This window comes from Sceloporus undulatus, chromosome 6 (assembly GCF_019175285.1).
Source record: "Sceloporus undulatus isolate JIND9_A2432 ecotype Alabama chromosome 6, SceUnd_v1.1, whole genome shotgun sequence".
Taxonomy (NCBI): Eukaryota; Metazoa; Chordata; class Lepidosauria; order Squamata; family Phrynosomatidae; genus Sceloporus; species Sceloporus undulatus.
In genome coordinates, this window is record NC_056527.1 from 103,306,582 (window position 1) to 103,323,730 (window position 17,149).

General features: G+C 41.3%; 1 protein-coding gene across 1 annotated transcript; it reads left to right on the forward strand.

Annotated features, from left to right (window-relative positions):
- The first annotated feature begins 290 nt into the window (after positions 1-290).
- Positions 291-15,307, forward strand: CLN3 (CLN3 lysosomal/endosomal transmembrane protein, battenin). Its single transcript, XM_042476881.1, has 16 exons — positions 291-405; positions 938-1,025; positions 1,133-1,217; positions 2,426-2,528; positions 3,141-3,194; positions 3,287-3,366; positions 5,055-5,140; positions 6,749-6,821; positions 7,651-7,794; positions 8,681-8,805; positions 9,102-9,157; positions 10,613-10,681; positions 10,786-10,841; positions 10,964-11,057; positions 12,312-12,452; positions 13,864-15,307. Exons 2-16 carry the CDS (start codon positions 977-979, stop codon positions 13,981-13,983), a joined length of 1,335 nt encoding a protein of 444 aa, XP_042332815.1. The 5' UTR covers positions 291-405; positions 938-976; the 3' UTR covers positions 13,984-15,307.
- Positions 15,308-17,149: the final 1,842 nt, after the last annotated feature.

Genomic DNA, 17,149 nt, shown 5'->3' on the forward strand with positions numbered 1-17,149 from the left:
CCATGGCAGTTAAAGCGGTGTCTAAAGTGCATTAATTCTGCAGTGCAGATGCAGCCTCAGGATCTGTCAATCTGTCTCCCAGGGGATCAAATTGTCAGTGTAAAGGAGCCCTGTGAACTGAGGACCAACCTGGAGGCTGTAGCAACCTATGAGCAAGTGGGTGCCTGTGCCAATGCAGCATAGCACATCTGCCTCCCTTCCTTCCCTGCCATTTCTGTGGCCATGTGGGAGGGTGCATGGGAGTGTCACATCAGGGAGGGCACTGTTTCAGCAGGAAGCAGCGTCAAATCCGGAAGCAAAGATAGAGAAGGCTCTCAGTGTTCAATTTCAGGAGGAAGTGGTTTGCATTTGTTGCTCCTTGGTGTGCTGCAGGGAGGTGGGGATGTGCTCAGCTGTTTCTTGCAGGTAAAGACCAGACCTTTGGGAAGAGGGAGCAAGGTTTCTTCTATATTTTTGCATCCCTTGGCAAGAGAGAATGCTGTGGCTGGAAAGATAACAATGGAATGTGCTCACGAAACCTCTGAGATTTCTTTTCCTTTCAACCTCAGTCCCATTTATTTTTTAAAAAAATAACAATATAGGCACATAAAGAGATCTTGTAGCACCTTTGAGACTAACTGAAAGGAAGAAGTTTGGAGCACAAGCTTTCGTAGACTTGAGCCCACTTCCTAGTCAAAGCCATAGGCTTAAGTCTACAAAAGGCCATGCTCCCAATTTGTTTCTTTCAGTTTAGTCTCAAAGGCAGTGTTGCCAACAAGCCTTGAAGATGTATCCCCAGAATGTTTTACCAAACTCCAGAATCCCTGGAATTCCCCAATATTTACCGGAATAGTCAGTCAAAATCCCCGGAAATTGGCAGCGCTGCTCAAAGGTGCTACAAGATTCCTTTGCAGAGTGATTTTCCGGACTAATATGGCTATACCTTTGAACAATCTAGGTAGTCACCCTGGCACCCCATCGGCAGGTCCTGTCTGCGATGGGGCCTCCTGGGAGAGGATGGCAAAGCATCTCGGCTGATTCTGATGGTGAGCCTTCCCCCCCCCCCCATTTCCATGTCCTTCCCCCACCCCACACATACACCTTTGTCTCTTTTCTAATTTGACCTCTCCCTGCTCTTCCAAAAAACTATCAGAGGAAAATGAGGATGTGCCCCCCGCAGTGGAGCCTGAAGCCCCCCAAGATGCCTGTAGCAAGAGGAGGAATAACGTGGGCTTCTGGTGAGATCCTTTTCATTTGATTCTACATCTGTTCAAAGCTTCTTCTTTTTTTTTTTCTTTCACTACACATAATTGGATCCTCTGATATGTGTCTGGGATTGGATTCATCCTGCTAGAGTTATAACTTGATCTTCTCTCATTTCCCTTTTTGTGCTCTGGGGCATCATCTTTCACGCATGTTGCTTTATATTTGGTGGTGGTTGTGTTTCTCCAAGTCATTTTTGACTTAAGGTGACCCTATCCTAGGTTTTCTTGGCAAATTTCTTCAGAAGAGGTTTGCCATTGCCATCCCCTGAGGCAGAGAGAGTGTGACTTACTTGGTGGTTTGTTTTTTGCTCGAGCAGAAATTAAACCCTGATCTCCATAGTCAGTCCAGTGCCGAAATCACTACACCACACTGGCTGTCATGCAACCTATTGAGACCACCTCCTCTGGACATTTTGCCTATTGCTGTTAACACCTTGTACACTTTGCCTAACTGTGGTACATTTTGGTGGGGGAACAATATTCTTGGCTTTTGATGGCGGTCTAAAGCAGAAAGGTGGAGGAAGCTCTAGATGTTGTTAGACTCTAGCTCCCACCATCTCTTACTATTAGTCATGTCAGATAAGGCTGATAAGAATTGGAGTTTAATAACCTCTGGAGGGCTACAGATTCTCCATAAATGTCTAAAGAAGAAGTGCAGATCCTTCAGTTCTCCAGATATTGATGAGCTGCTATTCCCATGACATCTCATGTTAGTCAGATTGTCTGGGGTTGATGGAAATAGAAGTTCAACAATGTCTGGAAGGACAGATGCTTCCAAGCCTAGTCTAAAGATGCTTGATCAGGCGGTGGGATATGTGCTGTTGGACTGCAACTCCCAGCATTCCTCTTTGTTGGCAAGGCTGATGGGAATTGGTAGAGGCTGATGGGATTTGAAGTATTACAATATCTGGAGTGGTTTATGATTCCCACCCCTGTTCTTGATTAACTGAATTCTAACACATATGGATAGAAGACTTTCTACAACTGATACTAAGTTCAGGTGTAGTTAGTGCTTAGGTGGGAGACTCCATAGGAGCTGGAGAAACCAGATGAATTCATTTGGGCTCTGGTGCAGAAAAAAAGGGATGTGAATTCAAAAAAATGATGCAGTGATGCTGCTGATCACATCGACTTTTGTACTTGAGTAACACTACAGTAACTAGCCTGTATCCATCTCACAGGTTGCTGGGACTCTGCAACAACTTTGCTTATGTGGTCATGTTGAGTGCTGCCCATGATATTCTCAGCCATCAGAAGGTGCCAGCAGGCAATGGGACTGGGCCGGTGAGTGTGTAGAACAGAAGAACACATGTATGTACATTTGTGTCTGTGGGTAAGAAATAGGGCAAGAAACAAGCAAAGGAAAAGATAAAGTGCTTGCTCTAGAGTTTGGAAAAGTTGCCTTTTTGGGCTACCGTACTATTTGCATATCCCTCAACTGTCCTGATTTCACAGGGGCAGTCCTAATTAATCCTTTGCCATCCCCCTTTTTCAATATCCCAGTTTCTCTCAACTCCTGCCACTTTCCCCCTTTGTCCTCAGCTTACTTCAGCTGCTGCAAACTGAATTCAAAGCAACTTATTTAACTCAGTAGAGGAGAACGGAGAGGAACAGGTGGCATGTTGCCTCTTCCAGTAGGGTCAGGCAAAAGCAAACTGTTGCATTCTTTTCCCACCTGTGTATTCCTCATTAATACCTTTTGCCAACTTGACCACACTGATGTTGCTTGGCCATCGGTGCTCCAGTTTTCATCTGTGAAATGTTGAAGGGTATATCCTGAGTGAAGGAAATCAAGAGAAAAGAAGCAGGTGGTAAAAGAGTGGGTGGCATTTTCATTTTCTTTGGTTTCTTGTGTCTAAGTAACCTTTGGTATCTTGTGTCCAATTTCTCCCACAGATTCCCCCCAAGGCTAATTCTTCTCGGTATGACTGCAATCCCGTCTCAACAGGGGTACGTGTATGGGAGAGAAGGTGCCTGGGAGGTGGGGTTGAGAGCTTGGCATCAACTACAGTTCCCTCCCATCTCTTTGGTACCCTCTACAGGCTGTGCTGTTAGCTGACATTCTGCCCACTCTTCTCATCAAATTCAGCGCCCCTTTTTGTATCCACTTGTTCCCATATGGGTGAGTTGGCAAAGTTTACAGGAAGTAATGTTGGTAAAGGCTAAACTCAAAAGGAAAAAGGACTGGTAGTGGGTGGGGAAATTAACCCACATTGTGTATGTTAATAGCAATACACTGTTCCTTTGCTTAGGATTTTCGGTACTATCAGGCTATAGTAGAAACTAGCTTGTGTTCCATTATTATTATTATTTTGAAAGATAGGCTGTATTCATTTAAGAATGTTCCAATTTTTTCTGCTGATTTGCTTTTAGAGAACAAGTTGTGTATCTAGAACCACTGCTTTCTCAAATAGAGATTGAAATTATTTAAACATTGTTGTTTTCTTTGAAATGTATTTATAGCATGATGCATCAGTATAAAAATGGCATTTAATGTGTTTGAAGCGTATTGAATTTGTATTTGAATAAAATGGCAAACTGCAAAGCTATAGCACTACAAAGGTATAATGCTAATTTTGAAAGAGGAAGGGAACAAAAATATGTCACTACTAATATTGCAGTGTGATCTTTTCATTGTTAAATGTTTCCGGCTTACAGTTCCAAGCCTGAGCAATATTAATCACTGTGTTGTTTTAAACATCCCATGTGTAGTAATAGGCAATCATGCTCCATTAGGCAGAGTGAGGCAACCACCTTAGGCTAGAATTCTGTTGGTTCAAATCACACATATAATGGTGCATTATACAATTGGTTCCACTTTCTCCAGTTTAATGCAGAGTGGAGGAAGTTGCAGTAACTGATGAAACTTATCTCCAAGCCACCTTTCCCTCTGATCCATGGCTTGTGGAGGAAGAGAATGTCTTTGGAGTCATGTGGCTGTGGGAGAGGTGGCAGGTCCAGCTGCCTGTGTCATGGGATAGGCAATTGTCCAAACCACTTCTGGACCAAATTTGCTCCAAATACTTCCCTGCCTTCAGAAGCCATGCACTAGATAAAAGGAAGCTTGGAATTAAGATGTTTCTCCTCCTGTTGCCACTGCCACCACCACCTCTTCACACCTTGCTTCCCTTCTCCAACAACCAGTCTTTTTCATTTCCTCACCACTGTTGGAGACAGCAGGATTCTAGCAGATGATTTTGGGTGTCACAACAAGACAAGAATTGCATATTATTTAATTTGTTGTAATTTTTAAACTACCAAGTTGGGAGAGTTTTGCCTCATATAACTGAGGCACAGTACAGAGTGCCAAAAAGAGGCATCTCCCCAGTGCCTCTCCTTGCTCCACAGGAGCGCCGCAGCAACCAACAACAAAATGCCTGGATAGAGTCTAGATTGTGCTGGAGCTCACAGAGCATTCTTTTAAAAAATTAAATTAAATTTTTGCAAAGAAAGAAGACTGTGAGGAAGAGAAAAAATTGTCACCTTTTCCCCCCACTGGGGTGTTGCCACCCCACTGCAGCTGACAAGTCTAGATTTCTTCCTTACTTAATATTGGCAGTTGTTGCTATCTGCTGCTCATGTGTAACGGAATGAGGAAGGTTTGATTCTCTGTAATGGAGTTCCTCAAGTTTTTTTTCCTTATCTCTGTGACTGGAGGGCTAGTTATAAAGAGGCAAGTAGTTGCTGTGAAGGAGGTGGAAGAGAACTAACTGTCCTGAAAGAGTTATCTTTTGTATAATAGGCAAGAACACTTATGGTTTGTTCTGAACCTGTCCAGTTTCTCATTTCCTTTTCCCCTTCAATTTACAGATTGCGTGTTGCAATTTGTGTTGTCACAGCCTGGAGCAGTTTCCTACTGGTGGCCTTCTCAACAACCACAGTGCAAAGCATGGCAGGTAAAATCCACCTTCATGGGGACTGAGGGGAACAGATAGTCTTCCAGTCACAGCAAGGTTCAATCTCTTATCTTTTAATGGTCCCCTTAATTCATAGGAAGCTAAGGGGCCTGCCATGATTTAGTAGAATGGAAGCAGATGAGTCAAAGACTGGGATGTCTGGATTTCATAAAAACCCCACACATACCCTCACATAATGCAAACACATCTGGGGTTGGATCCATACTAAGTTGATTGAACTTGGTCTCAGTGAAATCAGTTGGGCAAGAAGGCCACCAGTGATCCAAGTTAGGAGTTTATTGCATGACTTAAAAACCTGACTTACCCCTGCCACATTGAAGTCTCTTTCGGGATAAAGTCGCTTATCATCAGACACAAAATGTCACCGATACTGCCGCCCAGTTGAATCCTGGGTAACTTCCAGCTAGAAGCAGCGCTCAGCCAGCCAATTTGCAAAGCCGGTTTTGAAAAGAGGCTGGCTGAGTGCAGCTTTTAGCTGGAAGCTAGTCAGGATTTAGCTGGGTGGCGGCATCGACAACTTTTTGCGTATGATAATACCCGACTTTATCCTGAAAGAGACTTCAGTATGGCAGGGGTAAGTCGGGGGTTTTAAGCCATGCGATAAACTCCTTAGTCATGATTTGACTTACATCCCATTGATTTAGGCAGGAATAAAGTGCAAGTTAAAGTAGTCTGCATCCAACAAAGTCTCTTGCCTTAGAACCACCTCCTCTAATAACAGCCTTAGATAATAATGATGATGATGATGATGATGATTTATTTATAGCCTGCCCAATCACAAGGAATCTGGGCGGGTTACAGCAATAAAAATACAGAGAATAAAATAAAATAAAATAAGATAGATGGTGAGTGTGGACCCAAGTGATGGCAAAATAAGGCACTGAGAAACAAGAGCAAGGTATATCATGCTTGTGGAAATCTTGAGGTTTACACGAGTACATTTTTTTAAAAAAAATTGCATAAGCAAAACCAGCAAACCTGAACAGGATCAACAACTTCAAATGTTGAGTTTAAGTTTGGAAAAAAAAAGAGCTAGGCAGCAATGGTATGAAGTATTTGAGAGGAGGACATAGTTGGATTGTCTTATAAGGTAAGGATACACTCTGGAACATTTTGATGAAGATGCTTCGAGTAGGTTTGGGTAGCTTTTGGCCCTCAAGATGTTGCTGGACAGCAGCTCCTATCAGCATTGTGCAGCATGGCTAGAGGTGATAGAAGATGGTAGTTACAGTTCACCAACATCTGAAGAGTCATAAGCTGCCCACCCCTATTCTTAGACCAGCAGTGGAAATCTGTTTCGAATTGTAGCTCCCAACTTTTCTGACTCTTGGATATGATGTCTTGGGCTGCTGGATTCTGCAGTCAGTCCAGCAACATCTACCTTAAAGGATACCTGTACAGGATTCCTGTTGCACTATGGCGAGTAGTTTCTCTCATCCTTGACACACTTGAGAAGAAGGAAGCTGTACTGACTAAAATTCTTTCTTTGGAACAATTCATAAAGCATGACATTCCTGGTTTAGGTAAAATTCAGTAAACTCTACAGATTGCACTGAAATAATGGTTGGTTTTTCTTTCTCTTTATAGGTGTTGTGCTGGCCAGTATTTCATCTGGTCTGGGTGAAATAACATTCCTGGCACTCACGTCTTTTTTTGACAGGTAACAAAAGGGTGAAGTGGTTCCAGGGATTGGTATCTAGGATGAGACTTTGTGATGGGGCTGGACTGGAATGACTATTTCCTTAAGTGGTCAGATTGTTCACATAGACTAATAATTGCATTCCCTCATGCTTAATGGCAAACAAAGATATCTCCTTTTTTGGTATTAATTGTCATAGTTTGGGTGTCTAATTTTAAGGAGGAAGGCAGACATAATATTGGTACAGAACCCTGGGTTTACTTCATTGCAGTCTCACTGTACATTTTTCTCTGAAAAATAATTTCTGCATCAGGTTTCCAGCTTTATTCAGTTTGACTCTGGAATAAGGTAGTTGCAGACACTTCCTATTGGCATGTACCTGCCTTGTCACCAACAGAACACCCCCAATTCAGTTGCCCAAGTTTTTTTAAATGTTTTTTTCAAAAAGTTGTTGGGTTGGATCTAATCATACTTTCACTAGACCATTGAAATTAATGAGACTTAAATTAGCCCCATTAATTTCAGTGGATCTACTCTAAATTAGACAAAATATGAACCCAACTCATTTTCTCTGTTCTTTTTGCATAGTGAAGGATGGTGATATAAACATGTACCATTTTGAATAATAGTTAGAAGGGGCTAGCTAGCCTAAGCACCAAGGAGAGGGACAAGAAAAAGAGCTGATGCATCATTTGACTTGCTTATAAGATGCCTCAATACTGCAAAATTTGAAGTATTGTAAGTTTGTGTACATAGTTATGGCGAGATTAGGGATGCTCACAATGAATTTTCTGTTGAGTAGAACAAAGGTACCATAATTCACGTTCCTTTTCTTTCTTCACAACCATAGTGCCGTGGTGTCTGCTTGGTCCTCTGGAACTGGCGGGGCTGGCTTGATAGGTGCCCTTTCCTATCTTGGACTGACAGAGGCAGGTCTGAGCCCTCAACACACCCTTCTCATCATGACAATTGTTCCAGTCATCATGCAAGCCAGGTGAGGTTTAGAAGCAGAAGATGTGGAAAGGGCCCAGTATGAATAGTGAATGGTGCAGTGTGATGACAGCAAGAGTTCATCAATATCTGACAGGCCAAATGTTTCCCACTGCTGCTTTACAAGTAAAGAATTTTTACTTTTGAGTAATATTCTATCCTCCATTCTCTTAGCCCCTTCTTTCATACATCTCAGTCCTCTCTTTCTTTTATCTCCTTTACAATTGTGGACATTCAAGCAGGAAATTGCTTCTTTTTCTGCATTCTCTGAATTTGCTTAATTTATAGTGAGCACTGCCAAGGAGGAGGATGACACGATAGTGGATTCATCTTTATGGGAACAGTGTACCCACTCTTGATGTTACTGCCTCTTCTTCCATAGTTGTATGGGAGCTCTGCTGGTGCCAATCCTTTGAAGGAATAAAGCCCACCACTGGCAGAGCTCTCATTCAACTCAAAGTAGCTGCAGGAGGAGTAGTTATAAATCCCAGAATGGATTCACCACTCCATAACAGCGGATGCAACAGAAATAACCCTGAGTGCCCTGACCTTAGAGAGCAAATGTGATGTAGTGGTTTAAGTGTTGAACTATGATTCTGGAGACCAGAGTTCAAACTGTGGAAACCCACTGAGTGGCCTTGGGCATGTCACACTGTCTCAGCTTCAGAGAAAGGCAAAGGCACTTCCCCTCCATCCAAACAGATATTGCCAAGAATACCCTGTGAAAACCACCTTAGTGTCACCATAAATCAAAAATCACACAACAACAACAAATCTGTCCTTGATAAGGAGAAGCCATCTCCCAATTGGGAGATATTATCAAATTTTACATTATCCCACAGTGTATCTGGGTTCCTTGACCATCTCCCTTATTTTTTCTTTCTCCACAGCTATTGTTTCCTGTTGTCTCCACCTGCTCAGGCTCCCCGCTGTGGCTGGGGTGCAAAGAAATCCCTGCGGGCCGCTTCTGTGACCCACCAACCACTTCTGGGGGGTAGCGTTACACTCCAAAATAGTAAGTGATCCTTAGGTAAATGGGGCAACCTTGCCACAGCAACCCAGTTGCTCAAAGGAACCAAAATAATCATTACACCTCTTCTACCATAAGACTTGTATCTCTGAGAAGAAAGTATGATCCGTGCATTGTTATTCATAATGCATTCTGCTCATACCAAGGGCAGGAGACAGTTACCCCCAAATATTAGCATTTATTGTATACATTTGTAGAGCACTTTTCAGTGTGCAAAATGATCCATAGCTCTTACTGATTTTTTTGTTAAGTCATGTCTCATTCCAATTGTTTTCTTCCAGCTCCAGAGACACAAAGTCCTCAGCTCAGCTTGCAAGAAAAGGGGCAGGTGGTCAAGGTAAGACTCATGCTTATAAGTGATATGTATATATTTTCATGGGGAAAGCACACAGATTCTTTTGGAATATGTGAATTGTTCAAATGTGTCAGGATGTGCATAAGGGCGAATTGGATGGGGCACAGGAATCAGAAACGTTTTTTAAAAAACAGTGTTGTGGCCAGAACTTGAAAGAGTTACTTTTTTGGACTACACTCCCAGAATCTCCAGCTAACACTGCCACTGATCATATTTGCAAGGGGAGTCTGGAAGTTGTCATCCAATTACCGTAACTTTCCACGCTTTCACTGGATAGTTCTAACTAGAGAAAAATGCAAAGACATAAGCTTGTTTGCAGAAATGCTAACTTTATAGATGTTCTTTCACTTCTCTGTGTTGTGCAATATAAGAATCCTTCTTAAAAACAAATAACTAAAAAATAATGAATATCAGAATGTATGCCCTTTGGCAAGAAAGGGTTTTCCATTCATCACAAAAGGATTGCAATTGATCAGTAATGAAGATACTCTGCATATGCTGTGAAATAAGGTCTTGATAAACAATGCTCTTGTTTTCATGTGTTCCAGAGCTGTGTGCTCACACAGAGAAAAAAGGGGTTAGGAATAAGTACTTGTTAATTTTGCATGAAAAAATTATTCCTTTCTTTCTCTGTAGTATTTCTCTGTAGTAACAGGAAGAGAGCATAAATCATCTCCTCTTTATTAAAAAAAAAGGCTTCTCCTGGGCCTAAACTGGCACAGGGGCTCCCCCAAAACATGGCAAGAATGCCCCCATCCCACTTAGAGGACATTGGTGATATTTGGGAGTAAAAACAAGTCAGCATCTGGTCCAAAACACAGTGCAGAAATAATCCAGTTTGAGATTGCTTTAACTTCCCTGGCTCAATCCTAGGGAATCCTGGGAACTGTAGTTTTGTGAGACATTTAGCTTTCTCTGTTGGAGAGCTCTCTGGTGCAACAATAAACTACCATTCCCAGGATTCCCTAGCACTGAGCCGGGGCAGTTAAAGCGGTCTCAAACTGGATTATTTCTGCACTGTGTTTTGGACCATCTGATTGTTATCCCAAAGGCCACAAAATTATGGTTCCCAAACTTTAGATGTTTTAGACTTCAGCTCCCAGAATTCCTGACTACTGGCCAACCTGGCTGGAGCTTCTGGGAGTAGAAGTCCAAAACACCTGGAAGACCAAAGTTTGGGAATCACTCCCCTTTTTTTAAATCATTGGGAAGACAGCACGGTGGATGAAAGAGCACAGTCCTTCTTGTCAGTGATGTAAACAGTCCAAACCAGTGTCTCTTATACAAACCATTTGTTAAGCAGTCACAACCTGTGTAGTTTGCAAAAACTGTATTGCATTAGGTGGGTGCTTATTACGTTCCTTCTATTGTTTTGTGTTTGATGTACAAGCATGTAGCATTTACAGGATGCACTGACAAGTATTTGCTCTCCTCCAGGGTCTCTTGAAATACCTCATTCCTTTGGCTGTTGTGTATTTTGCAGAATACTTCATCAACCAGGGGCTGGTGAGTGTGAGCAGTCTGGGGCTGGAGACTCTTTATGACAGGGTAGAGCCCATTCATCGAACCCTTCTCTTCTTAAAACTTTCTTTCACCTTCTCCTTCCATAGTTTGAGCTGCTGTATTTCCAAGAAGCACCTTTTAGTCACCCCCAACAATATCGTTGGTGAGTATGAGGCATGGGGGAATCATATAAAGTAAGATTTTTCAGAGTCAACCTAAGTTAGCAGACTAGAACTGAAGTTAACTGTCAACCAAAAGACTCCTGAGTTTCTTGAACCCTTTCAGGTACCAGATGCTTTACCAGGGTGGGGTGTTTGTCTCACGTTCCTCGGCCACCTGTATACGAATTCGACAGATTTGGCTCCTTGCAGTATTGCAGGTAAAACATTCCTCTCACCAGCACATACTCAATTAATGGTTCCTGCTTTTCTGCTTGAGATACATTTCCCAGTCTATTCCCATTATGAGGCAGAGTTTAAAAATATTACTTTTTTGGATTACAGCATCCAAAATCCCCCAGTCAGCTTTTCATTTTTACAACTTATGTTTGCATCTGGATTCAGCATCTATAACTGAATTATGCTCCCACTTCAAAGTATGCCTCTTCCTCTGGATGTGATGCTTTAGCCTTTGAACAAAAATTCAGGGGTGAAGGGGAACATGTGTCCTTCCAGGTGTTTTTGGATTGCAGCTCCCATCAGCTTTAGATAACATAGGCAATAGCAAAGAATGATGCAAGCTACAATCTACAGTTGGTCTTCTGTATCCAGAGATTCTTTATCTATGGATTTAAGGAACCACAGCCTGATTTTTAAAAAAATATAAATTCTAAATAACAAACCTTGATTTTGCCATTTTATGTAAGGGATACCATTTTACTATGCCATTGTATTTAATGGGACTTGAGCATCTACAGATTTTGGCATTCAGACACAAGTTATTTTTCTGGGTAGACCTAGCATGCTCCTGTGCCATTAAAAGCAGTTTGAAAAGCAAATAAGCATAGATCACAGAGCTAAGCAATATCAGTTGTTAATGTCTGCAGACTGTGTATAAAGCATAAAAGCTGGGAAAATGCTGATGATCCTGGGTTTTATATATACCTATGTGGCTTGGTTCCAGACCGTATCTCCCTATTTGTGCCCAGGTTTTGAGAGAGGAGGACTTTCTCTCAGTCTCACCATTGTCAAAAGCAAGTTTGATGAGGACTTGTGGAAAGGCTGGCCCTTTCTCAAATGTTCTTATGCAAAGACCTTTTTATTTAGACAGGCTTTTGACTATATGAAGAAAGGACTTTTAATGAGGCGTGCTCTAGTTTTATTTTCATTGTTATGTTTTAAATGCTTTTAAACTGTTTTAAATTAAGGGTATTTTAAAATAGAATAGCTATTTGTTTTTGTTTTTAGTATGATTTCTTTTTCAGACATATTTTGCTGTAATCAGTGTTGTAAGCTACCTTTGGCTCCATATTGGGAGAAAGGCTAAATAAAATACTCACATTGACATCTTGATGCTTCCAACCTCATGTGTACCTTCCCCCAAATCCCTGCATACAGACTTTTAATGGTTTTCCAGCACTACCATGTAACTGCTACTGTTTTGTCACCCTAACTCTCTTTCATTTTCATAACAGTTCCTGAACATGGTGTTCCTCTTGGTTGCTGTAAGCTACATGTTTATACCTAGCATCTATGTGGTTTTCGTTCTGATACTCTACGAGGGATTGTTGGGAGGAGCAGGTTACGTGAACACTTTCCATTGTGTCAGTGAAGAGGTGAGCCCATGGGGGAGAAACTAGAGGAGTAACTGAGTGAACCTAATATCTAGGAAGGCCATACTTCAAATATTTGAGTGGGTAGAGAAGAGCATTTTGATGCTTGAAAGAGAATAATAATAATAATAATAATAATAATAATAATTAGTCGTTTTTACCATTGAGGAGTACGGGAATAATCCAAAATAGAGTGGCCAAATGCAATAGGAGCAAGGCTCCTACACCTTTAATAGTTTGATAGAAGAGAAATGTTTGCATGTGTCACTTACTTTGCAAGCTACAGGTTGAAATTCCTTCTTCTACCCAACTATTAACAGATGAGGAATTCTGTCCTGTCACTATCCCTCACCCTGCCTTTCTGCATAACAGAAGGGTAGGGTACAAAACTGAGTCTCTCACTCTCCAGGAAAATCAAAAGAGAAGAAAAATAGGAATAGATCTTCCATATTCAGAAGTGGTGTGAACCAGATGTGAGGGCCATATAAAAGAGTTGGTTGTTGCTGGGGAAGCCCAAGACATTGATCTCCTGAGGAAGAGAAACAAATGGCACTCCCTGTTCTCAAGATGCACGGTACCAAAAGCCAGGCAGGCTATTTTACCCCAGACACCAGATGATACCACAGACATCTCCACCTGTCCATGGTAGTAAAAATACTTTAACAAATAACCTAACTCTTCACTCATCTTTGATGGCCAAAATCTGCTGCCTAATGTGCATTACAGCTACATCATGAGGAAAAATGAATAATTAGAAAAGACAATCATGCTAGGAAAGGTGGAAGGCAGTAGAAAGAGAGATTCGATCAGGGAGGACCTGGGCCTGGACCTGCAGGGCCTGAGCAAGGAGGTGGAGAACAGGGGGTCTTGGAGATGTCTTATTGACAGGATTGCCATGAGTTGGAGTTGACTCGAGGGCAGTTAACAACAACAAAATTTGGGTATCTCACTCTGTTAGTAGGGCTTTCCCTATCTGATGCTGTTGCATTTTGCTTGTGCAGCTCCTGTGTTATGTTGACAATGGTCCAAAACACACTGCAGAATTAATCCAGTTTATGACCGTTTTAACTGCCCTGGCTCAGTGCTAGGCAATTATGGGAACTGTAGTTTTGTGAGACATTTAGCCTTCTTTGTCAGAGAGCTCTGGTGCCACAATAAACTACAGTTCCCAGGATTCCCTAGCACTGAGCCAGGGCACTTAAAGCAATCTCTGACTGGATTATTTCTGCAGTGTGTTTTGGACCAATGTGAAGGTTGTGGCTAAAATCACTTAAATACAACACCATTATTTGGGTGTCTGTGTATTTGTCTCAAGATATTAATAGGGGGTTATGAAGTGAGTTTTGAGCTGCTTTGAGATGTCAGGAACCACCATTGTTACAGCATCTGTTCTTTCTTCTTTCCCTAAATGCAGAGCAAGCCGGAGCATCGAGAATTTGCCATGGGAGTGTCTTGTGTAGCTGACACACTGGGCATCTCACTTTCTGGTGTCATTGCCATCCCTGTCCATGACTACTTCTGCCGTCTCCCCTGAGGCTTGCTTTCTCGAGGGACCAATAGATGCCTCAATGTACAGGAGCTTCATTCCTGAGTCTTACAGCAATTCAGTACTAAAGAGGACAGGGAAAATTAGACTTTTTGCATATGCCCTCCTCTGGCTGTGCAGGGGGAAATGAAGCTGTTTGGGGCTCAGACTTTAGTGTTAATACTGTTGGACATGTTGATTTTGAAGTGTCATTTTATTTTAACCTATGGCTCCTCCAGACTGTCCAACAGTTCTGGTAAATGTCAGGGCTTTCTGTTTCAGAATTTAGCACTACCCCCCAATCTGGCCACTTCATTTCAACTACTCTTTTCTCCAACTTGAGGTGTGGTCAGGCTGTGATATGAGTATGGCTTCTTTCATCACACCTACATCCATTCATGGACTCAATATCTCCTGCTCACACTCATTCGTCAGGAGCCATGCACCTTTTCTCGCACAATTGTTTTTAAAATTGTTATAGTGCTAAAATACTATATCACTTTAACACCACAAGTGAGAAAAAAGGAAGGAAAAAAGAAAAATGTTCAGTCTGGTAACCAGAAATATAACGATGGAACAAAGAATAGTGGAAAACCTCCATAGTAAAGATCATGTTCCCATTCCAGACATCATCAGTGAAACCATCCAAAAGTATCAAAGAACTGAGACAATGGATATAGATTCTTGGGACAGAAAAAAACCCACATCCTGCAATGGGTCTACAAAGTTGTGGCTAATACTGAAAATTCACAAGAAAATTACTGGGACAGAAAGAATATTTTCTAGGGGAGGAGGCCCCAGTGATTAGAGCTATAACTCCAACCAATTCCTGTGGCTGTAGGCAAGTCTGAAGAAGACTTTATCCTGGGCAGGAATACTCTTTTCATGTTGCACAGCAAAGTTGGGGGTGTGCGGAACTTGACTACAATTTCAAGAGCAAGGGGATTCTGGGACTTACTGTCCAAAAAGATTTTTCTTCTGAGCTTTTCTGACAGGTCAGGTGGATTAATCACAGCATGCAGAATCCTACCTGAATGGATGTTCATGTTACATAATTTTCAAGGGAGAAATGTTTTAATGTTGCACATACAAACTACAGAGCACTTCCTCAACATTGGGAAAGTGGTGCAAAGAAATGATGTTTACTGTTTCTTCACATAACTGAAAGTCACAGAAGAGGAAGTGAGTACAGATAATATTCATAGATGATATTAACAGGAATCATGGAAGGTAGCTTGAATCAGACATGCATCCATCACTGGAAGGAGGAATGATGATAGTTTTACACTGTGATCAATTTCTGTCTCAATCAATAAACCAGCCTTTGGAAAAATGGTTGTCTCTCCTCAAATTAGTGCCCTGTATCAAAGAAGCCAAGTATTTTATAAACTGGTAAGATTGCATTTAGGGCTTGTTTGCTGTTCGAAGTCACTGAGTCAAGAACTCAGGTCTCTGACAAGAGAGAATGAGTGGGAATTGCAAGGAAACAATTTTCAGCTTTAATATTAAAAGCATTTTAGGAGTAAGAGCTTTTCATTAGTGGAACACAGTATAGCAAGTGATAGTCACTCTTGTTTGCTAGAGGTATGTACACCAAGATTGGATGGCAATCTGTCAGGAAATGCAGTTGCCAATTCTTGCATCGAGCAGAAGGTTAGAACAGATGATCTCTGAGGTTGTTTTCAAGTCTACAGTTCTGTGCCTTGGAGAGTATGGTAAGAGGAGAGATCTCACAACTTAATATGAAACAGCACTGTTACTGGCATGTGGTGGGCTACAGTCTACAATTGTTGAGGCCCATCACAGGCATGATACGGTAATTAGGTACAATAAATATTTTTTAAGGAAATGTCTCTTTAATCTGTGCTACCTCTATATTGCTGGATAGTAAAGCCACCATGGTGCAGTGCAGCAGTGGGCAGACCTCAGGTTTATAGGATTTACGCTGTTTGTTTTTATTTTAGCTAGGATACTAAGATCCTGGTGTAAAAGATGTAAATTTGGAAATGAAGAGTTCAGGATACATACATTTGTTTTGATTACCAGAACTAAATTTACATCCCAGTTCTTTCACAGACAAGTCTATGGCGGGTTATGTCAGGCTTGAAACTTATAATATAATGGGAAGGTAATTAATGTTATAGTAATGTTATAGATATTATTAAATTATCAGGGGTTACAAATCCTTGCTGAGATACTGAAAATTACCCAGAGAGTTCAATCTGCCTTTTTCCAAGCCCCGACATACTGAGTAGAGAAGTAGACAGAGTGGAGTACTCTGGGTTCAAGTTCCTCTTCATCTACTTCAGAGTGTATCTGGATGAGCTGGGGCTGGTTCCTCAATCTCAGACCTCAGAGGCAATTGTGAGTATAAATCCTAAACCTTTTAGTTAAAAAACCAAAGTGAATAAAAAGATGAAATTGAGGAGAAAACTGCTTTAAATGGGTTCCAGCAAAGTAGCTGCTATAATAAATAATAATAAATATATTTATTTATATCCCGCTTGTTAAAAACAATCAAAGCAGCTTACAAGACTTAAAATACAACCATATATACAAATATCCCCCTTAAAAGACAATTAATATAGAATTTAAAATTACATAACAATTGAAACCAATAAAAGTGGCAAAGTCATAATATATGTGGGTGTATATGGCTATTCTGTTGCCTTATACTATAGAAAAATGACACTTTTGTGAACTTATACTATAGAAAAGTGATGCCACTTGTTGTGTGAACAGATTGTAGAGCAACACATTAAGAGAAACTAATGGAGGACATTTTAACATTCCTCTGGACTGAAGGCTGAAATGTAGGAGGACATGTCCAGGAAAAGGAGGACGTTTGGTTAAGGCACTATATTCTTTGGCATACAACTCCCATCATGCTTTTCGTTAGGATTTTCTTTTTTTAAAAAAAGCCATGAAGCAGTCATTCCCAAATTTTGCTTCTCCTTGTTTTGGACTACAAATCCCAGAAGCCCCCGCCAAGCTTGGTCAACAACAGCCAAGAATTCTGGGCGTTGAAGTCCAAAAAAAAATCTGGAGGACCAAAGCTTGGAAACCGAGGCATATGAATTTATACACACACTGGAGAAATAACCCGGTTTGGCACCGCTTTAACTCTTTCTGGCTCATGGCTATGGAATTCTGGGAGTTGGAGTTTGTTGTGTGT

Bases quoted from the DNA above. Each gene is read 5' to 3' on its own strand.
- CLN3 (XM_042476881.1), top strand. From the start codon at position 977: ATGGGGCCTCCTGGGAGAGGATGGCAAAGCATCTCGGCTGATTCTGAT. The intron at 3,367-5,054 runs GTGAGTTGGCAA...TTCAATTTACAG, and splicing joins ATCCACTTGTTCCCATATGG to ATTGCGTGTTGCAATTTGTG. The intron at 6,822-7,650 runs GTAACAAAAGGG...TCACAACCATAG, and splicing joins CTCACGTCTTTTTTTGACAG to TGCCGTGGTGTCTGCTTGGT.